The sequence below is a fragment of the Prunus mume genome, linkage group LG6, assembly GCF_029339155.1.
Source record: "Prunus mume cultivar Tortuosa linkage group LG6, ASM2933915v1, whole genome shotgun sequence".
Classification (NCBI taxonomy): domain Eukaryota; kingdom Viridiplantae; phylum Streptophyta; class Magnoliopsida; order Rosales; family Rosaceae; genus Prunus; species Prunus mume.
This window is the reverse complement of record NC_142703.1, coordinates 17,244,748-17,271,049: the sequence shown is the minus strand read 5'-3', so window position 1 is coordinate 17,271,049 and position 26,302 is coordinate 17,244,748. Positions and strand designations below refer to the sequence as shown.

The 26,302-nt window shown below is 35.7% G+C and overlaps 5 protein-coding genes and 1 pseudogene across 8 annotated transcripts; 4 read left to right on the top strand and 2 right to left on the bottom strand.

The window, feature by feature from the left end:
- Window positions 1-638: 638 nt before the first annotated feature.
- On the bottom strand, window positions 639-1,540 carry LOC148916281 (uncharacterized; annotated as a pseudogene).
- Window positions 1,541-4,900: 3,360 nt separating this feature from the next.
- On the top strand, window positions 4,901-9,926 carry LOC103335578 (pfkB-like carbohydrate kinase family protein). 2 transcript variants are annotated; one of them, XM_016794856.2, is made up of 9 exons: window positions 4,901-5,066; window positions 5,211-5,339; window positions 6,609-6,711; window positions 7,197-7,244; window positions 7,498-7,595; window positions 7,724-7,838; window positions 7,937-8,019; window positions 8,474-9,038; window positions 9,551-9,926. In XM_016794856.2, exons 1-9 carry the CDS (start codon window positions 4,983-4,985, stop codon window positions 9,607-9,609), a joined length of 1,284 nt encoding a protein of 427 aa, XP_016650342.2. In that variant the 5' UTR covers window positions 4,901-4,982; the 3' UTR covers window positions 9,610-9,926. The 2 variants fall into 2 exon arrangements, with proteins under 2 accessions (XP_016650342.2, XP_088910152.1); XM_089054026.1 differs by having other exon boundaries at window positions 4,905-5,066; window positions 5,211-5,334.
- Window positions 9,927-11,426: 1,500 nt separating this feature from the next.
- On the top strand, window positions 11,427-13,825 carry LOC107881352 (LOW protein: PPR containing-like protein). Its single transcript, XM_016794979.2, has one exon. It carries the CDS (start codon window positions 11,557-11,559, stop codon window positions 13,567-13,569), a length of 2,013 nt encoding a protein of 670 aa, XP_016650465.2. The 5' UTR covers window positions 11,427-11,556; the 3' UTR covers window positions 13,570-13,825.
- A 232-nt stretch (window positions 13,826-14,057) lies between these two features.
- Window positions 14,058-17,244, top strand: LOC107881408 (HVA22-like protein k). The gene is made up of 8 exons (XM_016795124.2): window positions 14,058-14,212; window positions 14,330-14,388; window positions 14,549-14,646; window positions 15,292-15,343; window positions 16,099-16,162; window positions 16,412-16,507; window positions 16,738-16,810; window positions 16,961-17,244. The coding sequence occupies exons 1-8, from the start codon at window positions 14,195-14,197 to the stop codon at window positions 17,068-17,070; spliced, it is 570 nt and encodes a 189-aa protein (XP_016650610.2). The 5' UTR covers window positions 14,058-14,194; the 3' UTR covers window positions 17,071-17,244.
- Window positions 17,245-18,685: 1,441 nt separating this feature from the next.
- Window positions 18,686-20,883, top strand: LOC103335554 (arabinosyltransferase RRA2-like). Its single transcript, XM_008238571.3, has 2 exons — window positions 18,686-18,968; window positions 19,557-20,883. The coding sequence occupies exons 1-2, from the start codon at window positions 18,795-18,797 to the stop codon at window positions 20,670-20,672; spliced, it is 1,290 nt and encodes a 429-aa protein (XP_008236793.1). The 5' UTR covers window positions 18,686-18,794; the 3' UTR covers window positions 20,673-20,883.
- Window positions 20,884-21,091: 208 nt separating this feature from the next.
- Window positions 21,092-25,932, bottom strand: LOC103335577 (G-box-binding factor 1-like). 3 transcript variants are annotated; one of them, XM_089054495.1, is made up of 9 exons: window positions 25,801-25,932; window positions 25,198-25,286; window positions 24,715-24,866; window positions 24,582-24,633; window positions 24,354-24,402; window positions 24,133-24,278; window positions 23,309-23,386; window positions 21,660-21,785; window positions 21,092-21,488 (listed from the first exon to the last, which is right to left on the bottom strand). In XM_089054495.1, exons 2-9 carry the CDS (start codon window positions 25,231-25,233, stop codon window positions 21,303-21,305), a joined length of 825 nt encoding a protein of 274 aa, XP_088910621.1. In that variant the 5' UTR covers window positions 25,234-25,286; window positions 25,801-25,932; the 3' UTR covers window positions 21,092-21,302. The 3 variants fall into 3 exon arrangements, with proteins under 3 accessions (XP_088910621.1, XP_088910619.1, XP_088910620.1); XM_089054493.1 differs by having other exon boundaries at window positions 24,715-24,887; window positions 25,801-25,929; XM_089054494.1 differs by having other exon boundaries at window positions 21,660-21,782; window positions 24,715-24,887; window positions 25,801-25,924.
- Between the last annotated feature and the right edge of the window lie 370 nt (window positions 25,933-26,302).

The window sequence follows — 26,302 nt, the reverse complement described above, 5'->3', positions numbered from 1 at the left end:
AATATATATACAGTCTCATTCTATTAAGGGACACCCTTTAGGGTCCCGTACGAATTTTTTTTCAACAATTTAGACAAATTGGAAACCGTTTCGACATCCAATTGTGTCCTACAAAATCAATGAATACGGTGCTTCAAAAAAGTACTAAAATTTCAATAACTTAATTGAGTGGTCAAATTATATCGGATTTAAGTGATTTTTTTTTGTAGAGGCGATCTTTGAATGATTATCAAAAAATTAGATATTTGGATTAGTGAAATACAATGCAGAGTGGGCCCTATAAGGGTATCCCTTAAATAAACCCTCAATGAAAACTCTCTGTATATATATTATTTTTTTAAAGACTTTTCCTATTAAGAGGGGCGATAATATACTGAACTCATACACATTACACGAATGCTAGGACTCAAACTTGGGACTAAGCATGACAATGGGTCGTGTCGTGTCAGGTATTTATAGTTACCTGTTTAATAACATGTTTACTCATTCTTAGTTTCCAATAGATTTGTACACTTAGGGGTATTTATAGTTGGATGATTAGCACATTAATTTATGTCGTTAAAATTAAAATTAAAATATTTATTTTCACATTATTATAAATAAATAATAATAATAAAAAGAGGAAACATGGGACTACATTAATTTAAAAATAATAATAATAATTTTTTTTTTTAAAAACAACAACAACAACAATAACAACATCATGGGGCGCTTCCTGATTCCACAATAGGAGCCTTTAGTTTGGCCCTCTGAACCTCTTCTCTTGGGTTTTCATGCACAGCTTCTTGGGGCTCATCACTTGAGCTCCCAAAGATCACACCTTTAGCTTGAGCATAACTTGTGTCATGATCTCGTTGCTTGCGTTTACCCGGTCGATCTAGGGCCTCCAGCTACTTTTGCATGTCTTGAGAGTAATAATCTACCATCTTTGACAGCTTTTGATTCTCTTCCTGCAATATTTCAAGCTGATGTCGATTCTCCTCCGTCATCTTTGCCTTTTCCCTCTTCAAACTCTTTATAACACGTTAACAATCTTCAACCAAATTCCACTCTACAACCAACTGAGCTCTTAGCACTTGCACCTCATGAGATTTCACAATGAGGCGATGACCCACATTTTCCACTGACACGGCACTTTGCACGCTAAGTGTCATGGCATCACTCGCCACCTTGTTATCATCCTTTGTTCCCAGCACGCGCACATCCCTGAGAGCCACCAAACTCCTCACATCTCCAATGGCAACATCATTGTCAAGAAGTAATGAGTCGTTTACGATAACTGGTCCTCGTGAGGAAGCAAAGTAGGGCGTCCACACTGGTGCAGCCCTTTGCCCCTCTGCCTATGTTAGAGGAGCTAGGTTTAGATCGATAGAAAATAGGAATGAAGAGGCCATTTTATTTTTGAGTTTGAGGAGATAGGTTTAGATTGAGAGAAATGGGAAGGAAGAAAATTGGTCAAGATAGTTTTTTTGTTTTTTGAGTTGTGATTTTTTTTCTCCCCTTGTTTCCTTTTATAGACATCCATTATTATGACACCCATTTCTGATTTTTTTTCTCCCTGTTTTTGCACCTCGAGCTACACACTCATGTTTTCTAGAAAAGAACGAAAAGAAAAAAGAAAGACATGTGAAATTCTAGTTCTTTTAAAAAAAACAGCTTGTAGAAACATTATAAATATCAAATAGTGTAGCATATAATCACAACGTTGTCTATAGTATGGTGGATAAGGTGTTGGAGAGGAATGAAAGTGGTAGGGGTTAGAAACCCCTTATGTGTGTGCTGAAGTCTCCATTTCCTTTCATTTTTTAGCAGGTTGGCAGGTATTACATAGGTTAACACAACCCATTTAATAAACAGGTATTTTAGCGGGTTGGCAGGTTGACCCCTAAAAAATTAATATAACATAAAATGACTACTATTGAAGACCAAGTTGTTTTTAAATCCAAACTTATTTGTTGACAATCCATCTCGAAATCCCACTTTTAATAAGCCATAGCCCTACCATTAGCTCCCTTACACTCACAAGTTGATGAAAGTAAATGTTATTTTTTATAAATGGGACTTTAAATCCTATATTTGAGCCTCCAAGTGAAGTACATGAATTCAAAATTCTTCAGTTTTGTTGAAGTTTTTACGGTTTATAAATCCAGTTGTTTGTGCTTTTGTTTGATACACCAAAACCGAACATTGGAGAATACATTTAAGTTTGCTAACCAAGTTACACGATACCTCTACCCAAACTGAAAATGTTAATGGTTTTCAATAGCATCATACTGAAGTTTGCAAAAAAAATTCGGCAGAACCCCACTTTATCATTTCAAAATTCATCAAAGATGGTATTCCGCTTGAGTAAATGGACTTCATGGGTTGGGTTGGTGCCTTGGTACTTTGATTCTTTTATTTTGTTAAGTGAATGTACTCAAAATAATAATTTGGTGGGTGAGAAGTTATAAGCTAAGAGTTTCGAGGTTTTATATATCTTCGATCTCATGATCAAGGACGGACAAAGAATTTGAAAATAGCATGGGCTAAATTTATCTTATATACAAACTTAGAAAACTTGACTGTACGAGTGAATTTTAGTGAAATATGAATTTTAAGGTCAATTAGCAATTACATGATAAACTTCTCCATGAAATGAAAAGAATTGAAAGCATTTATTATCCATTATAAAAGAAGAAGAAAAAAAAAACTGAACCATTTTAATCCATCCAAGCCAACTTGGAAAATAAAAATGAGAAGAAGTAGCCAAAATTTATAAGGAAAATAAAGAAAAAAGAATTGGCATTTTATGTAAACTAGAAAAGGTAAAGTTTTTTTTTTTTTTTGGGGACAAAAAAAGTAAAGTATGTTCTCTAGAAATGTGTGTTTTTTGAAAAAGGCTGAGTAATAAATATTAATTAACTAAAGAAAAAAAAAATTTTATGTGGGTGGGATCACAGGATGGGGTGTGTGGAGGTGTGCTTTGATGAACTGAGTATTAATATTGGATTATAAAATATCAAGTCACTCGGGTGGACGTAGGAATGTCCCTGCTCATGATTCAGGCTTTTTTTAGGTTAATGGTTAGTATACAATTAGTAATTGTATTAAGAAAGATGAGTGTCTAATAAAACTCCCCACATACTTATCAAGATAAGTGGAAGACCGTCCTAAATAGGGGCATGAAGAAGATCTTCTCAAATTTTCTTAAAAGTGCTCTATTTCCACCCACCTTATCTTTAAACTTTTAAAAACAAATTTAACCATATTATAAAATGACTTAAAAGGACTTAAGGAAAAAGAAAGAGAAACAAGGTCTGTCGAATTTTGGACTTCATGTGCCACTGTCATAACTAGATAAACAGTAGCACATGATGATGATTGAACTTGGACTTTTAACAAATTTGAGCGTGAGACACGTGAATTGGGCGAGTACTGTTGTTTTTCCCTTATCTGTTTGGCTTTGTACTCTTCGACATTCCCATGTGTTTTGCATGGGTGTTTTATATTTTTTACTGCAAAGTTCATTAGATTTATAGTCTTTGGAGAGAGAGAGAGAGAGAGAAGACATGAGTAGAGAGAATAAAAGGAGAAAGGAAATGAGGTAATAATTAAAAGGGTATTTTAAGAATATTAGTGGTGGAAAAATAGGATGATATTTTTTAAAATTTATATTGTAGGTAGAAAGATAAGGTGAGTGAGAAATAAGTCAAATAAGTGAAAATAACAGCACTATTTTCTTAATTACGAACCAAAATTTCTTAACAGGGTAAGAATATAAAGAAGTGAACCAAGTGGAAATGCATGCATGCACTGTTTACAAGGTGGGCAGAAAAGAAGGTTAGGCTAAGGTGGGCGGTTGGATAAGCACGGGGCAGGCAATTATGTTCACGGTGGTCAATGTGGATAACTGGCGAACTGATAAGTGTTTACTACTGTTATTGTCTCAAATGGAGGAGAAAGAGAGGAGGCCTTCTGGATTGTGTATTTGGACAATTTCAAAAAGGGATTAACGACCAACTTTTTTTACTTTTGTTTATATTACTTTACTTGTTCTCAAAGGGATTAACGACCAACTTTTTTTACTTTTGTTTATATTACTTTACTTGTTCTCACAACACATGTGCCTAATATTATGACTTCAGATTTTGCCTCATCATACCCTTGACTTGAGGCCGATGACTCACGAGCTATTTTTTTTTACCTTTATTCTTTTGAGTATTGGAGGGCATGTGATTCCAATTTGGGTCCTCTAACTATCATGATAAGCTCATTTCTTACAATACGTGGCCTAACTAATTATACATCTAATTTCCTGTTTAGAAGTGATTATGAAACTCTTAAAAACGCTTTATGACAGTCAAAAACGTTTTGATAACGTTTGACAGAAATATTTAAAAGTGCTTTTGAGTCATAGCACTTGCTTCACATAGTATATGTTTCTCTAAAAAGCACTTGGATTTTTTATATAAAAAAAAATTTAACGTTTTAATAATAAAGATGCTTATGAGTAGAAATATTTCCTAAAACAACAGTTCCAAATAAACCCTATGACATGTTGTCAAAGAATAATGAGCCCTACCATTCACGCTAAAAAATTTACTCACTATACTCGACGAAGATGTATGAGATGAGGTCAACAATGACAATTTTATTTTTGACATTTTTGAAATTTTTTATTACTACTTATGAAGTTTTCAGAAACATCAATGAAAGGGTCAAAATTGAAAAGTTGGGAAAAAATTTAGATTCTATGGAGGAGTGCAGTGATCAAATTTGTGTGTGCGCGATGATCCACGCTCAAGACTCGAACAACGGCAAACTTAGCCCATACATATAAACACAGTTCAGCCCAATCTGGTCAAGGCCATTATCAACCTTATGGGCTTCAACTAAATATCCAGTAGGATTTTGATAAGAGCCCAAGAACAATCATGTCTCCGTGAAGTCTGACTGAGAGCAAGATTCAGAAGCTGTACTTGTAAACCCAGACGACGACAATGGAGAAGAGTGCAAGGTGGCGATTGGATTGTATTTCTCGTCACCTTGTATTACCACCTCAAGCTAATCACGGTCTGCAGCAGGTGAGATTGATTCCTCCACAACCTTTTTCCATTTTTCTTCTTTAATTTTTTGTTGGGTTATCTTTTGCACTATGTACTGAGAAGCTTGGTGGAAAAAGAAAAGATGTTGTATTTGATAAAGTTTGAGTTTTTAACTACTGCAAGGTGCTGTTATTAAGTAATGGGCAAGTGAAGAGTGAGGAGGCAGAGCCTGTGGTAATAGGAGGAATGGTGTTGGACATTCATGCCACACCTTCTATCCCTGCAAATCCCAGAACCACTACTCCAGGTAAGGTAAGTTTAGTTTTCTTCCCCCACAAAATTTTTGTTTGAATGAAACTTTTCATATAAAGTTTTTCTTTTAGGTGAATTGGAATTGTATGTCCAACGTTGTAATTGTACTCTTTGTGTCTGGTAAGTTAATTCATTTTGGTATTTTAGATTCCACTTTGCTAAACAATTTCAAGCTTCTGGAAAAGTTCTGCTGCTCCAATTCCCTTAGTTTAGAATATAAAATGGCTAATGAATTATGCCCAGATGGAAAATGGTAATTTTCATGTGAGTTTGATTGAGTATTTTGAGACTTCAAATTGTAGTACCCCCAATTGCCTAGTTTTCAGAATTTTACCTTGAAGTTCATGCTTTGAGATGATGAAGATTTGGTTCTCACTGCTAATACAGAGTCTTCAGCAGGGCTGCAAGTTGGGATTATTTTTCTTCTTCTTTTATTGGATATTGATTTGCTGTATTTTGACGTTTCAAATTCTGTCACCACCAAGCAGTGGCGGATCCAGGATTTGAAATCCAACTGGGCGAAATTCACATTAAAAACTCGAGGTTATGAGTAAATCTCATTAATAAATATAAAAATATACACCTAGTATGAGGACATAATGAGCCTTATCCTCAAATGCATCTCTATACATAAATAAAAGTATAGCGAAAAAAAATATATATTCTTTTTCTTTAAAAAAAAATTTCCAACAAATTCTTTATTTTCTTGGGATTCGAATTGTGATCTGACATAACAAAAGATAACCTATTTAATCCAACATCCCAACAAAAAATCAAATAAATTATCATAATAACATCAATGCCTTTAATCAAACATTAACATACCAACAACAAATCAAAACATCTCAACAATACCAATATCAAATCAAACATCTCAACAAAATTCCAAAAATCAAAGAGGAGATAATTAAAGAGAAGATAATTAAAGAGGAGAAATTTTAGGTTATGCATACATAACATATGGCTTACTTTTTGGTGGGCATTGGTATGTATGTTTCACATGGGTTAGCCTATTTTATATGGGTATTTTTTAATTTTTGAAAATTTTGGGGTAGGCAGTAGCCTACCTTGCCTTAGGTATAGGACCGCCCCTGCCACCAAGGGCTAAGTTTAAGTAATTGTACCTTGAAGTTTATGTTTGAAATGATGAAAAATTGGTTTTCACTGCTACACAGAAAGAATCTTTCAGCAGGGGTATATATTGGAAAAGATTGTTCTTTTATTAGATATTTATTTGCGTGTGCTTATCCATGGGAATCATCTGCTCAGGTCAGCTATGTACTAGGAGGGGTAGCAAGGAATGTTGCTGAATGCATATCAAAGCTAGGAGCAAAGCCATTCATGATTAGTGCCTTGGGGCTTGACATGCCAGGTGGTCTTCTGACCTTTTTTTTGTTTATTATTACAAGTACTGCTTTCCAACCTCCACAACCACAAGAGCCATGCAGGTTTCATCATCGATAGTACTTTGTGAAATTGATAAGAATTGTTTGGATGCTTAGTTGGAAAATATCAAGTAATGCTTGTGGGGCTGGGATACTTTTTTATATAATTTTTTTGATATATCGTAATGTTGGGATGCCAGGCTTCCAGTGATTTAAGTAGCAATATGAACATACTCCAAATTGGAGTGCTCATTGTAATCACTCCGTAGTCCAAATCTGATGTTACGATTGATAACCATATCTCCAAAATTAATTTATTTGAATCTTAACACATGAATCTCAAAACATCTCAGGCTTATTCACTAGGCTTTGACTGTTTTTATCTGAATTGTGTTTGCAACATAATCACATTTTTTTGTACAGCACATATGACTTGTGAAACTGACAAGTTACACATTTTCTTTTTCATTAGGAAACTTATTGTTGGAGCACTGGAAGTCTTCTGGGCTATCTACTGAAGGTCATCTATTATGTTTGCAATTTACCTTTCACCTACGGTGACTTTTGATTATAGTTATAACTCCAGATTGCAATAAGGTTTTAGATATTCTATTTACAACAAGAATTTAGTCAGTTTGACTTATCTTTCAGTGTGTCTGTCGGGGATAATTTAAAATCAAAATTGAGTCCTTTTTCCTTTATCTTGAAATTATTAAAGCATCTCAGCACAATTCGTACTCGTGTATTAATATGTTATGATGGTTTTGGATTAGGGATTTGGAAGCACCAAAACATTGAGACTCCTGTTGTGTGCAATGTACTTGATGTTAGTGGGGAGTTGGCTGCTGCTGTTGCAAGTGTAGAAGCTATCGTAAGTTCAAGTTCAATAAGAGAAATTTGTTTATTTATGAGAGTGGTTAAATTGAAAACATAAACAAAGCTTAAGTTAAGAATGGCAAGTTCAGAACATTTAATGCTTACATGATGACCCTGGAACAGGAAAAATTTCTAACACCTGAGTGGATCCAGCAGTTCAAATATAATATACGCTCTGCTCCAGTGTTGATGATTGATGCAAACCTGAATCTTTCTGCGCTAAAAGCTTCTTGCCAGTGTATTTATTACATTTTACTTTAGATCTCCCTCTCTCCCTCTCTCAGTATCTTTTACTCAATTCTCAATTCTATTTTCTCTTATTTGGGTTCATTTCAGTGGCTGCAGAATGCGAAATTCCGGTGTGGTTTGAACCTGTATCAGTAGCAAAATCTAGAAGAATCAGTTCAGTTGTCAAGTATGTGAGTGTTATCCTTTTGCTCTTATGTCCACTTTGCTATTAATTCTTCTTAAATGTTAGATCCAGGTCACTCGTAGAACAGGTTATGCCCTTTTTATGATTATAGTTGTAGTTGATGAGTATCTACGAGTGCTTATCCTTTTTTTGGTATCTTTTTCTGCCTGGGGATGAGGGGGCATGGAAAAAAAAGAACTGGTTACCTTACGGCCTCCCTTGACATGTACGGGAACTAATACATAATAAAATTTTACAGAGATGGATCTCATTGTATAATCATGTTGTTGTTTGTAAGTTACTTGGGTTCAACCCCTTGCCATCTTTAATAAAAAATTGCACTACTATTTAAAGAAAAAACTATTTAAGGGTAACTAATAAACAGTTATGTGCTTGACCCTGATGTAGTCTTTATATTTCCAGGGTTTCTTTTTTATCCTCATTTGCAACTAAATGTACAGGTAACTTTTGCTTCACCCAATGAAGATGAACTTGTTGCCATGGCAAATAATTTGTCTGGTGGAAATGTGTATCGTCCAATTGAAAGGAACAATAGCAGAAAGAAATGTTCAACAGAAACCTTGTTCCATATGCTAAAATCTGCAGTCTGGGTTTTACTAGAGAAGGGTATTAAAATAGTTGTTGTGACAGTTGGTTCAGATGGTGTGTTCTTATGCTCTAGAGGAGGGCCAAGCTTCATGAGGATTGGTTGTGAGGGAATCAAACAGTATGCTTCCAATGGAGAATTATTTAATACCATGACTGCAAGTTGTCCTTCAAATCTGTTCTCGAGTCCTCCGGATTCTGAGAGAAGCTCTTTTCTCTTTGCTGTGCATTTTCCTGCACTTCCTGCATCAGTGGTGAGGCTTACAGGGGCTGGTGATTGCTTGGTTGGGGGAACTATTGCTTCTATTTGTGCAGGTTTAGATGTCGTGCAAAGTCTGGCAGTTGGTATTGCAGCTTCCAAAGCTGCAGTTGAGGCAGAGACCAACGTGCCTTCTGTATTTAATTTGGCTGCAATTGCAGGTACGAGTTCAAACGTGTATTTTGCATATAGCTAGGTATCCTACTTAACCCCATCTGGTAGTATATTTTGCGTAAAAATTAAATAAAGTGTGTATGAAATTGCATGAGTGTTCATATTTTCCCCATACCATTTGGTGTACGTGATTACTGCAGAGCATTAGACAACTAAGATGGCCTAATGGCAGAATTTCAAGGTATTGTTAAATCACTGAAATATCTTGTACTCGAAAATGTGATGCTTGAGATGACACAGAATGGTAATTAGTAAACCCAGTTACCACACACACACACACACACAGCTTTATTCGTCTCATGTTAACAAGTTGGAAAATAAAATATTTGTGAACCCATTTCTGAGGGGCATCCTGTCTAATTCATTTTCATGAATATTATTGCCTTTCTGTATAGGCAAAACCATTGTAACTTCTGGTGGTTTTACATGAATGAAAGAGATTCCATTACTTGATGCAAGGCTCTATATGTTGATTGTTGTGCAATTATTTTCCTTGCAGATGACGCAAGATCGGTATACTTGGCTGCCAAAGTTGTGTTCCATCAATCAATGCCGTAAAACCATGGAACTGCAAATCAAGCTGAATGGTTAGATTGTTGTAGCTGAATCAGTTAGATTGTTGTAAATCAGAGGGAAACATTCACTTGAGGAACCATGCCAATATTTGTTTTCTGCTAATGTTCTTCATCCATTAATGTTGTCAAGGAGACATCATTTCATTATCTGATCTGATTCAAGATATTGTGAAGTTGTTGACTATTGTCAGAGTTGGATGAAGGAGTAAGGCTTATGCTTGTCTGAGTAATTGGAAATTTCAATGAACTGTACATGAAATTTCACTGCACAACAAGAATATACTTACCATTTTAACTGTATAGCAATCTTACCATTATACCAAAATGAAATTTCAATGAACCGTTTAACATGGTACCAATTTCCATTTTTAGATATTTCTTTATTTGTTATCTATGGAAATATGAAAAGGGATTTTTGTAGAAATGTTATCTGAATTTATACATTAGTTTCAATTTGTCAATTTAAAGAAAAATGTCATCTTAATTTTTCAAAATTGATTTGTCATCTAACTTTAACACTAACCAGTTTTCCATCCATTTTAAGGGTATTTTAGTCTTTTCATTTTCAATGGTATTTTGAAAAATGGAAAAATCATTATATATAAAATGTATATCTTTTAAACAATTAAAATTGGAAAGAAAAAAAATTCTTACCTTCCCCCATCCCCTGTGCCCCACCGGCGGCTCCAACCAACCTCGCCCGCCTTGAAATCCATTCCTCCTTCCCTCTTCATAGCCCCTTCCTCCATTCCCCCTTCCTCCTCTCTCTACCATGGAACACCAACCCTCCACACACAAATTCCCTCAGCCCACCTTTTTTTTTTTTTTTTTTTCTTTTTGGTATTTTTCCATTTGAATATTGAAAATTTGTGGAAGGACAACTACCAAACCAACAATTCACTAGCCTACATAACAAATGGTGACCAAGCAAACTTTAGATTCTTCAACATAAACACAGTGACATAAGTTAATGAAACCATGAAGACAAGAAAGGGATTGGATTTTTGGTGGGAAGCTTAAGTAGTTTTAAATCAGGTATTTGCAAATTTCAGACATGCTCAATGAACACCATAAATTTTTATACATACTCAGAGAGAGAGAGAGAGAGAGAGAGAGAGAGAGAGGGGTGATGGGGGGTCATGTGCGATGTGCTTTGGGGGCGAGTTGGGTTGGGGTGGGGGAGAAAAGTAGAGAGAGCTCTCTTTTTTCTCTTTTTTTTTTTCCTTGAAAATGGAAAGACTAAAATATCCATAAAAATGGATGGAAAATTGGATGGTGTTAAAATTAGATGACAAATCATGGATTTTGAAAATTAAAGTGACATTTCTCTCAAATTTTTATTTAAGTGAAAATGAAGTATAAGTTCAAGTGACATTTCTACAAAAATTCTATATGAAAATAATATTGGTTTTGGCCTGCATCACCAAAATAATAATAATAATAATAATAATAATAATACTTCATACGGAAGAAAAAGAAATATGAAAATAATATGAATCTTGGCTCTAGTTAGTAAATTTGCGTATTATACACATACGTATGTACTTTTTTTTTTCTAATACTTCTATTTTTCATACACATACTATTCATGTACATGCATATTCTTCATGTTTAATGCACCATTTTTTTTTAATTTTTATAAACTATTAAGTAATAAAGTAAAATTCACATATTGTATATGTGTTTTTCAAATATTATTGAATAAAAAATTTAAATAATGAAAAAAAGAAAAAGGAACAGACGACTTCGTTTTGGTTCATAGCAGATAGCACTCATGCACTCCCCTAACGACGTCATTGTTGATGTCGTTTGAGTCGATTGGTTTGGCACCTTCAATTCAAAATACGCAGTTAAACTTTTCTGTATAATATTTTCTGGTTCAGAAAACGCCATCAAAGCAGAGGGACAGGGATAAGCAACTTGTATATAAATGCAATTTCTAAAAGATGGTCTTATATATCACGTTCAAGCCATAAAAGCCGGTTTTCCGCTAACCATTTTCACTTCCAATCAACTCATACACTTGTATTCCAGAAATGGCCTTTTTCGAGAAGCCCAGAAACTGTTCGACGAAATGCCCCAACGAAACGTTTTCTCTTGGAATGCCATTATATCCGCTCACATAAAAGCACAAAACTTGAAGCGAGCCCGCCAGTTATTTGACTCTGCTTCGTACAAGGATTTGGTCACTTATAATTCACTGTTATCTGGTTACGTCAGCGCAGACGGGTATGAGGATTGTGCGCTTGAGCTATTCAGTGAAATGAATTCACTGGATTGTGGGATTAGAATTGATGAGATTAGTCTCACAACTATGCTGAACTTGACTGCAAAGTTAGAAGTGGTGTCTTATGGAAGGGAGTTGCATTCGTTTATGGTGAAAACTGCCAATGATTCAAGTGGGTTCGCGGTGAGCTCACTTATTGATATGTATTCTAAGTGTGGATATTTTCAAGAAGCGTGGCAGGTTTTTAGTGGACATAGAGGGGTGGTTGACTTGGTTTCGAAGAATGCAATGGTGGCAGCTTGTTGCAGAGAAGCAAAATTGGAAGAGGCAGTTAATCTATTTTGGACAGAACCGGAGCTGAATGATATTGTGTCTTGGAACACATTGATTGCAGGGTATGCCCAGAATGGTTTTGAAGAAGAAGCACTCAATGTGTTTGTCCGTATGGCGGAGAATGGATTTAGGCGGAATGAGCACACTTTTGCCAGTGTTTTAAGTGCTTGCTCAGGCCTGAGGAGCTGCAAACATGGAAAGGAACTCCATGCTTGGGTGTTGAAGAATGGGATGACTTCGAATTCATTTGTACTCGGTGGAATTGTTGATGTCTACTGTAAGTGTGGCAATATGAAGTATGCAAAGTCAGTTCACGCAGCAATGGGGTTTGAAAATTCCTTCTCGGTCACGTCAATGATTATGGGCCATGCCTTTCATGGTAACCTAGTAGAAGCACGGAGACTTTTTGATTCATTGGCTGAAAAGAACACTGTTGTATGGACAGCTTTGTTTTCTGGATATCTCAAATCACAGAAATGTGAAGCTGTATTTGAACTTTTAAGTGAGTTTAGGGCGAAGGAATCAATAGTTCCTGATGCTGCAATTCTCATCAGTGTTCTTGGTGCCTGCGCAATAAAAGCTGCCCTGGATCCTGGAAAGCAGATTCATGCGTACATCTTAAGGAGCAGGATCGAAGTGGATAAGAAGTTGTTTAGTGCTTTGGTTGATATGTACTCAAAATCTGGGAGTATTACCTACGCAGAAAAACTTTTCAAGAGAGGCTCTGACAGGGATATAATCCTTTACAATGTGATGTTAGCTGGTTATGCTCACCATGGGCATGAAAATAAAGCTATCCAGATCTTCAATGAAATGTTGGAGCGAGGTATTAAACCTGATGTAGTCACCTTTTTAGCAATTCTATCAGCTTGTCGACACTCTTGTTTGGTGGAATTGGGTGAGCAGTTCTTCTACTCCATGAAAAAGGATTACAATGTATTGCCCGAAATTGAGCACTATGCTTGTATGATTGATTTGTACGGGAGGGCTAACCAACTTGACAAGGCAAAAGAATTGATGAGAAAGATTCCTATAGAATCAGACACCATCATATGGGGGGCATTCTTGAATGCTTGTAGGGTAAATGGAAATACCATACTTGCTAGAGAGGCAGAGGAGAGGCTATTAAAACTTGAAGGAGACATTGGTGATCGGTATGTACAGTTGGCTAATTTATATGCTGCAGAAGGAAATTGGGATGAGGTTTGCAGAATACGGAAGAAGATGAAAGGAAAGGAGGCCAAGAAGGCTGCTGGTTGCAGTTGGTTATACGTGGAAAATGGAGTTCATATATTTATTTCTGGTGACAAAACTCACCCAAGAACAGAGGCTATAAATTTTACCTTAGCCTTATTGGCTGAAGAATTATATCAGATATCTTGAGCACCCATTGAGGGTCATAATTTGAATTTCATCATCTCAACACAGCCAGTTTATTCTCAAGTGGTTTTGTGTATGTCGATTACATAGTTCATCAATAACAAGGTCTTGGAGTGTTTTTGCACAACAAGATATATATACCACAATCACTAATGTGGTGGTAATTCTAGGCAATTAAGTAGGGTGAGCCAAAATGCTCTCTCTCTAATGCACAAAAGGTTGTTGATATAAACCCTAGTTATACTCCATTTCGGCAAAAGATCTTGCTTTCTTCCTGCCAATTACAGTTTGACACGTATGCAAAAATAATTCATAAAAAACACAAAAGAAAAACTTCTACAAACATATCATATTGCCATTAGCAAAAATGTTACGAGGAAAGGGAGGAAAGTATTTTCCGTGCATAAATGGAATATAATTACGGTTTATCCAATTAACTATCCGCTCCCCCATCCCCTAAGAAAAAAAGAAAAAAGAAATATCCGCTCCAACGTAAAAATAAAAATAATAAAAATCATGAAAAACTGAAAAAGAAGGCCAACGAACAAATTCTCTTGTTATTAATATTCAAAGAACCCTCTTACAAATAGTGTAGTTTTTATTTTTATTTTCTGTATCACTCTGTTTCATGGCTTTCCCAGGCGAGGTCAGCGATCTCTCTCTCTCTAGTGTATTTGATCTTGTTCCTTTCAACAACGAACCATATTTTTCCGCCATAAAATGTTTTACTTGTTAAATTGTAAAGCGTCGTTGCTTAGTGCAGGTCGGGTTGCGCGTACTGCTTTGCCCTCTTGGTTCCAACGTGCTCGTCCGGACTGCCTGGTAAACTTTTTTCTTTTTCTCTTTTTTGGGTTTTTATTGCTTTGTTAATTCCTTTTTAGGTTTCAGAGTTTATAGTTCTTTCACTGTTTCTATACTTGGTTAGCAAATTAAGTAGTGTATTTTGTTGAGATAAGCAAATGTTGAATAATGGTTTGTGCAGCTGCTCTGTGGGGATTGCTTTACCCGTTTACTCAACGTTTAAAGCTATTGAGAATAAGGATCAAGCAGAGCAACAAAGGTGGCTCCTTTATTGGGCAGGTCAGAAATCCCGTTTCTAATTTTGTTTTCTTCCGAATACACTATCTTTGATCCTTACCACTATTGTTAGTTCCTTTGTAAGACTACTATGAGATCAATATTGGGATATTTTTGAGAAATTTAGATACTCTCTAATGGATTGTTAATGTGTTTTCAATGAATTGACTGGAGGCATGTTTTTAATTGTTCCTTTATGAGATTAATATCGCATACACAAAGAATTTCTGGGTAGGTGGTTTATTCCCTTAAATTGAATTCTTTTTCTACCCTCCTAAGATAGCCTGTAGAAAGAAATTTTAGGGAAAACCCCCATAGGGATCATCTTCTTATTAGACAATATATGGAGGAGAAAAAGTACAAAGCAAGAAATGTTGTGGCGAAGAACGCCACATTCCATTAGATACCTAACTTTGAGATGCTTAAGGTACAAGATTGGCAGAAAAATGCACGACTACTAGAGAGGATTTTATTAACGCATGTATGTGTTAAACTGGTGCAGATCAGTGAGTTCCTTGTTTTGGTATTTGGGTCTTTCCCCAGTTCTAGTTGCTGGCGGCAACCTATTGTAGAAGTCCGCATTATAATTGCATTGTCCAGGGTTTTCTTGTTCTTTTTTAGTGTTGACTTTTTTTTTGCTACTTGCAGCTTATGGATCTTTCAGTATTGCAGAAGTATTTTCAGACAAGATTCTGTCCTGGTAAAGTTTTCCATATAACATGATTCTTCTTCAATTTTCATATATGAATATAAAAGTACTCTTATACAAAACAGACCGTGGGAACCATAGCCTTTGAGAAAATAGAGTTTGAAGCCTAACCTTAAGGTCTTTCATTTAATGGAAAGTTGTGATCTCTCTTTAGGGGTTAGATATTTCCCTTGTTCTAAGTATTTGATGGAGATATGGAGGTATTCAATGGGAATTGATGTGATTAGGGAATGTGATTTGAGTTGATTTCCGTTGACCTCAATAAATTAGACTATGGCATAACTCTAATGACAGACCTTAATTTGAAATTTAAATCAGATTACCACCCGCTTTGTTTTTCCTTCTTCTCTTCTCTGTTTTCTCCTCTTCTCCCTCTCTTTCTTTCTCCCCTATTCTATTTCCTCTCGGGGTGCATTTGTGTTTGTCAATATTCTTCTTCTTGCTAGATGACTTTGAAGGAGTTGGTCCAACTCTTGATGGAAGGTTGGTTTGAATAATGACATCTATGGAAACATTACGTATGATTTGTTTGAATAGATTAGACTGTTGCATTCTCATTTACAATCCTAAATAAGCACAGTTTTTGTTGCATTTGTCTTCATATTTCTGGAATTATAGTTGTGTTTAACAATATCACAAGTGTTGCTAATCTAGTAAGCGGTAGTTTCAAGTTTAAAATTTTGTTTTACTGCTTCCCTGAATGAGTTATTGTAATCTGATGAAGGCTCTTTGCGTCATTTCATCAGGTTTCCGCTCTACTACCATGTGAAGTTTGCATTTCTTGTTTGGTTACAACTTCCATCCTCAAATGTAAGCACGGCTAAATTGCTTTTACTATTCCTGCTTGCAATTGATTTCTTTGTTAGTGGTATTGGTTTTAGTTTGAGAAAACTTACATTCTTTACCAGTGCTTCTTTTTCTTTTTTCTGTTTCACTTCAAAAACTAAGTGCATCGTGTATGTTCAGTTTTTCTGATTCTATGAAGGTTTAGAAAATACTCCAAAAAGTACACTTAAGTGAGCTCTTAAAGAGCTTGACTAACTGCTTGCTGTTTAACAGGGGGCAAAGCATCTGTATACAAGCCTTCTGCGTCCGTTCTTTCTGAGGCATCAAGCCCGACTTGATCAAGCTGTGGATTTTATATATGGTCAAATGGTAATTACTTCTTTGATATTCTTATGACGTAAGTGTTTGTTCAACCAGCCTTGCTATTTGCTGAAATTATTGTAGATATGGTAAAATTTATTGTCGAATGGTATTCTGCATCATCATGCCACTCATTGAGACCTCATGTTTACATTAACTTTTCTTGTCCACTTCTGAGTGCTGCTGAGGCTTGTATATGGTTGCACATTCTTGAGGGCTAATAGATTCTGAACTTGCAGAGTAAATTCATTAGTTCACACCAAGGAGATTTACAGTTTGCGAGGGTGCTTTTCATGAAGGTTTTGGCAGCAGGTATGGATGGGAACGATTTGGACTATTTACGTATGTTAGTGTTATATATCTAATATGATACATGTGGTATTGTTAACAAGAAAATTTCACAAATTATTTTATAAGATTACCTACTTATATTTTGTTTTCTTCCCTTTTCTCTTGAATCAGCAAGTGGGGTGGTTAAGGGTGTTGTGCCCCCCGGGAAAAGGCAAGCAAGTCCGGCGATCGAAGACCCTGCAAAACAAACTCAGGACTCTGAATCAGAAAAAGATGAGTAGAGCATTCACCAGTTTCCGTGACCAGAAATACATGTTTCATAGATCTGGTAGTTAAGGTGTTGAAACTTTTTTCTTTTTGGGTCTCAATAGATCTTGTACATAATACACATATTTTTTGTTTCTAGTTGCTTGTGGAACCCAAGTTCTCATTCAAGAAGTGATCTTTGACCATTATTCTTGGCATTAATTTTACTCTTCACCTCGTTTAACATCCAATTTGATTTCACAAAGGTTTGCGTATGGGAAAACCATTGACCAACAATGACCAACAGTGTTTGAGGATGACATAAAAAAAAGGGTAAAAGTCATTTTGGTTTTTGTAGTTTGGCACTTCAACCACTTCTGACTATGTAGTTTCAATTCCATCAATTTTGACTTTATAGTTTCGTATTTGTAGCAATTTAAGGACAAGTTAGTATTCTTGTCAATTTCTTTGACGGCACAAGGTGCAATTTCGTCAACCCAAAATCCTTGAGCATAAAAGCTCGTTTGAAACTCTCCAAATTTCATATTAGGACTTGAAATTGGTCATTTGGGTTTAGGGTTCTTCAAAAATTGGGAGTAGTGATTGAATTTCGAGCCCTGATATGAAATGGGGAGAATTTCAAACAAGCTTTTACTCTCAAGCTCCGTTTGGTTTATGGGAAAGGAGACTTGGGGATGAGAAATTAATTGTTTTCTCATGTTTGGTAAGTCCATGCATAGGAAACCATTGCTTGGCCCATGGGAAAGTAAGAGGGAAAGTAAAGTCATCCTTCCAACTTGGGTTTTGTTTTCCCTCCTCATAGAAAAGTTTAGGAAAATAAGCCAATATTAAATAAATATTTTTCATGATCATTTTGTCCCCGTTAACAATTTAGAATTACAATATATCATTAAAATACATTCTTTTTTTATTTCATTCAATATGGTTATAATTGAAAATTTATCAAACTTTGTTTTCCATTCCTACTCGAACAAACATGAGAAATGAAATAAAGTGATATCTCCCGGTTATTTTCCTAGTATTACCAAACATGGGAAAGTAATCTTTCATTTCCCATCCCTTAAGAAATGACATGGGAAATGATTTCCCTTCATATTCGTTTCGTGAACCAAACAGGGCCTCAAGGGTTTTGGATTTACGAAATTGCCCCTTACATCATTAAATAAATTGACAAAAATACTAACATGTCCTTGAATTGCTTCAAATACGAAACTACAATGGCAAAATTGACGAATTGAAATTACAGGGTCAAAAGTGGTTGAAGTGCCAAACTGCATAGACTAAAAATAACTTTTGGCCTAAAAAAATTTGAATGTCAAAATTTGAACCTTCCGATTTAAAGAATCAAATTGTTCGATGACTACAAATGCTGCTAAGTTTTTTTTTAAATAAAAAAAACTAATGAGCATTTTGTGATGCTAATGATAATTTATTTTAGTAATAATAGTCTATTTTATTATAAATAAATTTAAATTTCATCACATTATTATTATTATTCTCTAAATGTAAATGTAAATTCAAGGAGACTGTTGCATTTACCGGCCCCTTGAAATTTAACTATAATCAGGATAAATTAGAATAATAAACCAAAATATTAATATTTTAAAACCCATATACCTTCTTCATTGCTCTAGTCAACCATTGTCTGAAGTTGGCAAGTACCAGCTTCCGCTCTCTGCTTCTCTCTCTCTCTCTCTCTCTGTGTGAAGACTCAAGCATTGCTGTGAAGGAAATAGGCATGGTGGGTCGCCGAGAGAAAGCGCAGTCTTTCTGCAAATCGAGGGTCGGCGTTGCCATAGCAATCGGAGTCCTTCTCGGCTGTGTCTTCGCCTTGTGCTTCCCCAATGGCTTTGTTTTTATTTCCAATCCGGCCCCTATTCTCAATCACCGCTTCGTCAAATCCATTGCTCAGGTTGTTCTTAATCTTTTTTTTAAATTTGGGTTGTTCTTTGTTTACTTACTTTTCTTATTTTTCTAGTTCTCTGTTTGAGTGATTGCTGAGTGCTTGCAATTTTGAGCATTTTCTATGAATGGATGATTGGTGATTGGGATTTTTCAATTTGATGACAAATGAAGCCCGTTGACTTGAGATTTTGGTGGATTGACTTTTGATTGAAACCCAGTAAATGCAATTAATTTGTGTGTATACTCTGTCCCAATGATGGAATTCAGATTGTATGCTATCCTTTTTTTTGGTCAAATCAGATTATATGCTAGGCATACTGAGAAGTTAGTTTGATTTGAATTTTGATGTATGCTTTCAAGCGCTTTCATTCCCCATTTGGGCATTTTTGTAAACCTTTGACATGAGACGACTACCATTTATGCATACTCAGTTAACATGATTGTGGGCTTCTTGTGATCCTTTAATTGCCATACATATAGCTTCTCTGGAGTTCTGAATTGCAATATCTAATCTTAGAACAGATCAACATAGTTTAATGTGTAATTTTGAGGGTCAACATGATGATATTTATATTTTTGGTCATTTGTGTACTAGGTTGGTTCTACCATGTGTGAATCATCTGAACGGATCAACCTGTTGAAATCAGAGTTTGTGGCGGCTTCTGAGAAAAATGCCAAGTTGAAGAAGCAGGTTAGGGAATTGACTGAAAAGATTCGGTTGGCGGAACAAAGGAAAGATCAGGCAGAAAAACAGGTTCTTGTGTTAGGTGATCAGAAGAAAGCAGGGCCTTTTGGTACTGTCAAAGGCTTAAGAACCAACCCTAGTGTTCTTCCTGATGAATCTGTGAATCCAAGATTAGCAAAGATTTTGGAGAAAGTAGCTGTTAATAGAGAGCTTATAGTTGCACTTGCAAATTCAAATGTGAAGCAAATGTTGGAGGTATGGTTCACTAATATTAAGAGAGTGGGCATATCCAATTATCTGGTTGTTGCTTTGGATGAAGAAGTTGCAAAGTACTGTGAATCAAAAGATGTTCCAGTTTATAAGAGAGACCCCGATAAAGTCATTGATTCAGTTGCGAGGACTGGAGGGAACCATGCTGTCTCTGGGTTGAAATTTCGTATTTTGAGGGAGTTTTTGCAGCTGGGATATAGTGTTCTTCTGTCGGATGTTGATATTGTGTACTTGCAAAACCCTTTTTTTTATCTGTACCGTGATTCAGATGTAGAGTCGATGACTGATGGTCATGACAATAGGACTGCTTATGGCTATAACGACGTCTTTGATGAGCCAGGAATGGGCTGGGCTCGATATGCGCATACAATGCGTATGTGGGTTTATAACTCTGGTTTCTTCTACATTAGACCGACAATTCCTTCAATTGAGCTGTTGGATCGTGTGGCCAATCGACTGTCCAGGGAGCAGGCTTGGGACCAGGCAGTTTTCAATGAGGAACTCTTCTTCCCTTCTCATCCTGGGTATGAGGGGCTTCATGCTTCCAGGAGAACTATGGATTTCTATCTTTTCATGAATAGCAAGGTCCTCTTCAAAACTGTGAGGAAAGACGCTAATCTGAGCAAGTTGAAGCCAGTAATCGTTCATGTTAATTACCATCCTGATAAGCTTCCTAGAATGTTAGCAATTGTGGAATTTTATGTCAACAGGAAGCAGGATGCTCTGAAACCTTTTCCTGATGGTTCAGATTGGTAAGAGATTGTTCCGCTAATCATATATACACGCTTGGGACATTTTGATACTTTGTGTTCAAAAGAATTGTAACGTAAATTTTCCGTATACTTGTGTTCAAAACAATATCCAAGAGTTGTAGGCTTAAAGACTTATTTTTGAATTATTTTAGGAATGTCAATCCTCTGCCATTTAAGAAAAGGAAAAAAAAAATATCCATATGTGGATTTCGTTAGCTTAGTACTCCTTTACTAAGCACACGTTTATTTACATCAAAATTGCATGAATAAATTTGTGCATTTTACTTGCATGCACAAACAGACTTACTTTTGTTTCAACAATGCAGAGGCCATTCTATTTACATAAAAATTCTATGTGCTCTTGCGCGAAAATATGTGTGTAATTTACTTGTATATATACACCCTAAAAAAAACACAAGAGACTTATTTTTGTTTCAACTATGGCCATTTCTATTTATAATTGGAAAAATCTTTACAGTTCCATTCTCCAATCCAAGTCTCACAACATTTAGTAGAAAACCATCAGTTGGCACAAAACAGGCGAAAATGATGAGATGGGAATATTTTTCTTCCTTTCTTCTTTTCATTCTGGAGCTTTCAACTACAATAAAAAGGAAAAAAATCAGCAGAGCGGTTATAGCCCCAAACTAAGCATTAGAGGATCAGGACTTGAGTTGTCTCTGCTTGGAGTTTTCGGTTCAGTGCTGTTGCTTTCGCCATCAAAAGGTTCAGGGCTGTTGCTTTTGCCATCAAAAGACTCAACTTTCGCAGCTTTGAGATCAGAAACGGCATCTGGACCATACGTCTTCTCTAGTTCATCCTGTTCCATTGGCAAATCAATTTCATGAATTGTTTCTTTCTTCCAGCATTAGAAAGTAAATAAAAGGAAAATAATGAATATCACATTGAAAGTGAATAGTTGAAGCTAAATTCACAAATGGGGTAAAATAAGGGCAAACGATCATGAATAAGTAGAGTTTAGATGACGAACAATTATGTCATTGTTTTCTTCATTGAGTTCCTCACATTTCTCAGAAAGCCTCCATAACTTTTGTGGGATCTCGGAAATTTCACTCTGCAGTGTCTCCGCAGTTGCTCGTAGTTTCTCACATTCCTGCTGGGAAGAAATACAAAACCAAAATATCATATGAAGCACAGGCACAGCTATTGCCTAAGGGTGAAATAAGTAAACTTTTGTCACAAATGAGACCAGTCAACTAAGAAGTCAAAATCAACTAAAAACAAAGAGACAATCCTTGCCTACTCTTGAAATATACTGTACCAAATCTTTTTCTTATCCCTTTTCAATCACAATTCTACAGGATGATACCAGAATGAAACTAATAGTCACAAGGCTCCAGCAAAGGTTACTCTATAAGTTCTATAATATGCAACCACAAGATGCCCCTAAGTAGCCCTACTATTACAGGAAAGACGGCTTTTCAAGCTAAGCCAATACTTCAATATCCAGGCCTTCCTTTTGCGTAGGCAGAATCGTTTGCATCACTTCTGATTCCATTGTTTTGTAATCACAGTGTTATTGGTGTTTGGGCCTATATGGGGTACACAATTGGTTATTCTATTCTGTTCCTCTTTGGTGCTTTATGTCTCAGACAAAGAGATACATACAAGCAATGAATGAGGAACGCAGATTGACAGAGCTTAGATGACCTTTCTAATTTATCATGTTTAAAACATCTTTTTGCTGTAGTATGAACTTCTGCAGCTGATATAAACGATACATCTCCAATCTACTAATACCAGAATATTTTTTAGGAAGGCTAACACAAAATTAGGTGGAGGAAATTTCAATTTTTACTCAATGAATTCCACATTAGCTTTCTTAATTATGATACCAGTAATATGAAAAACAAAAGTTCAGGCTGCCCATGATGGAATATCCAAAATATGTTTACCACTGCCTAAGGGTGGTACCTACGCACATCAACTAATATCTATACAGTTAGCTGATATCTGAAAGTTAACTCATTCTGACCATTTATATAAGCACTCAAAAGTTCAAAATTAGAAAAAGGTTGAGGTACATCTTGTATTTCCATGAAATTTTAAATCCCCATTCCAGAGAGTGCTTATATCAACCGTCAAGAGTTCAAAGCTAAGAAAGGTTGAGTTCATGCTGGTTTGAAAGTTCAAACATCCTTGTACTTTTTATCACCCCTCTCCAAATCCACAAGAGACATGAGCAAATCCTTGCATAGAAACCAAGACACTGTTTTCCTAGAGTGGCAATATTGAACCTTAGGATCCAAGTAGTGTTTGATAGAAGCTGTACTTTTTGTTCTAGAATTTTTTTAAAAAACTTTTATATCATGCATTTTCACAATTAGGTCTTGTTTGCTTCATACTGAAAGTTTAGGCTTTTATTATGCAGTGATTTCCCTCTATTTGTCCGAATTTAATTTGGTTAATAAAAGTGTGCATTCTAAACATTCACAAAGGTAACAAACAAAACTGATCCAAAAACCTCTCACCCTATAATACAAGGAAAGAAAGATGACTGATAAATGAAACCTCTATATATACATGTGCACACACACATACACACACGATAAATGGAACCTCTATAAATTATACACATACACACATGTTGTCATCCGAAAGACTGCATAAGTACGTTACCTGTCTGCGTAATCTTGACCTCTTAGCTGACTCCCTATTAGACTGCTTTCTCTTTTCTATTCTCTGTTCATAATCTTCCTGTCAAAGCAACAGAAGGGGTCAACAAAAGAACAAGAGTTGCATAGACTTATGCCAGTTGATAGAAGTGAATAGAACTGTTAACGTTTACGAGAATGATAGCTAATCCAAAGGATCATAAGTCCATATCACAAAGGACTCAGACTATACAAATAAAGATGATAAGAGCATTTTTCATTGCATATGTTCCTGTAAAATATTCTCTCTTTTCTTATAAGGAGACAAGTTTGTAATTCTATGAATCATGTGTGCCAAATTCAAAACCTGTGAATCTGTCTAGAGTGAAAATTTAAACATGGGATTATAGAAGCAGTCTACATAGAAGGTTCTATAGTGCACATCTATGGTGGAACTACAATTGCTGATAAAACAATCATCAAGATTTACCAATATAAAAAATAATTTTAAAAGGTCAACATGATAGCTATTCTCAAACATTGATGCTCTATCCAAAAAATAAAAATAAAAATAGAAAGGAAAATCATTGATGAGTACTCTGCTAGTCTCCAACCACAGTATGCATCAACAATTCTAAAGTTATTATTGTACCTGAGAAACACAGTATGCTAGACTCTAGATCATAGCAGAAAAGAAAAAAAACACAAAAACAATTGATGAAAACATGAAATCAAACTTTCAAAATAAAAATGAATCCAGTTATTAATCCAGTTCACGTGCATGATTTCTCATACAAGCATCATTGCTGAAGCCACTACAGCTGAGGAACCAGATAGATTTTGCTTCACCTTGGTACGTATGGCTTGGCTGCTGGAGACATTGAGGCCCATTCCCAAATCCAAATGGGTCTCAGGCACGTTCACCCCAAAATCCTGAAATGCCAAATCTGTATTTGTACCACCATACTGGTCTGTAGAATTATTCTCAGCATCCCCTGTTCAAGTTCAAGCACCAGAAATCATCAATTAAATGGGTTTAAATAATGAAAGCATTGATCTTCAAAGCATACCATCTTGATGCATCAGGTCAAGCATTTGATTTTGAGTTGCTGAAAAATCCTGGAAAGAAAAAGAAAAGGTTTGAACCATATTAGTGTACTCATCATGTGTTCTATCTGTCAGTCACACAATCTCTTCAGAGGAACAGTATTTAATCTGGTCTGCTAGACCATACCAGTAACCCAGGAAAAAATTTAAATTTAAATCTATTGAACATAAGATTAATTAGAATGACATACTCGATTAACGTCACCACTCTCATCTGATGAGTCCTCACCTCTGCTTGCAGCACTGTTAAAAGAAAACCTTTGCATGAATATATACAAATACATGTTAGGGAAGGGATTAATCATGGAGAGGAATTAACAATACCTTTGTGAAGCACCATCACCATTATTTCCAGAAAAAGAAATTGTCTTCTCACTTTCCGCCAATGCATTACCTACGAACTCCGTACCTACTGAGCCTTCCTTGTATATTGTCAATGATTCTGTGTACTCATCAAAAAACGTTTCCTCTTTCTTCTGAATTTCAAAAGGCGCACCCTGCCCATTTAGTTTAATTGGTTGCAAAAATGTATTCAGTCATCAATGTGCAAGTAACTTGGCTTAATCATGATATAGAAAAAAATTTCCTTGGGGAATGCAAGTATCTGCTTTTTATTTTTAATTTTACCACCAAAAACTCAAAATCATAACCCTTCATACACAATATATATATTTGTATGGGATTTTGGCAAACCCTACTAAAGTTTGGTATGAAGAATGGCCAAGAGACAGAAACTAAGGCAGGGGAGATATTATAAAATTACATTAGGATATGCACAATAATCTGGAGAGAGAGAGAGAGCCGCACCTGAGTTGAAGGTTCACTGCTTTCCCTAGTCCCCATTAGTGTGGAAGGTATTGCAATCCCACTGTTTATGAACTCCAATAACTAAAAGACTAAGATAAGGAAAATAACTTAAATCAGACAAAGCATGCATTACAGGTCCATTAAACAAAAAAAGAAAGGCAAACAAAGTGGTTCTTAATTGAACACACAGTTCTGAGTTCAAATTTCCAATCTTTATTTTTTTAGGATAGGAATACCAAAGCCCTTCCACTCTGAGCTGAGATTAACAACAGATAAATTTCATAGCATTTACTTTGCAGTTTCAAATTGAATAGGCAGCCAAAACTAAACATATTGACATAAATTTTCTCAGACAACCCACCAGAAATTATTGGAAGTATAGAACAATGAAAACAATCAATATCAACTTTTCAATGCTAAAATTCTCACAGAAATATATCTATATATAAAACACGGCAAAATCAATATCTATACTGCTTACAAACATCATAACAACAAAAAGTAGAGCGGAACAAGAACCTGAAACAAATTATTGATTTTTAAACAAGTTAACAAGAAAAACGAAAAAATCAAATACCACAAACCCAATTAAGAGAGAGATACCTGTGGCTGTGTTTGTGGCGCCAAGCGAGAGAGAGAGAGAGAGAGAGAGAGAGTATTGAGTGCTGAGTGGCTTTGCTTTATGGGATCTTTCCTCTACGAACGAGGTTAAAAAACGAACGGTTAGGATCGTTTGTGGAGGATATCCAACGATCCACAAGCATTACCTTCCAGCCGTGCTATTTCTACCTTTCGTTTCTACTCTGTCGCGATTAGGAAATACACGTCTTTCTTCTTTTTTTACATAAATTAAAAATTAAAAAGCGGTCCCAATCTTTTCTTGCTTTTTTGTTTTTTGTTTTTTTATTATTCTGTATTTAGTTATAGTTTGGTCTCTTCCCATAAAAAATTAAAATAAAACTTCTTTATTCACTTACATCGGAGAAAAGAAAACCCACTAGGTTCAATCCTGCGTGCCATGAGCACCGCAGGGAGAAGGGGGAGTCCACCACCACTATGGTGGAAAAGCTTATCGATTGTTTTGCTAATGTGCTTTGTGTCAAAT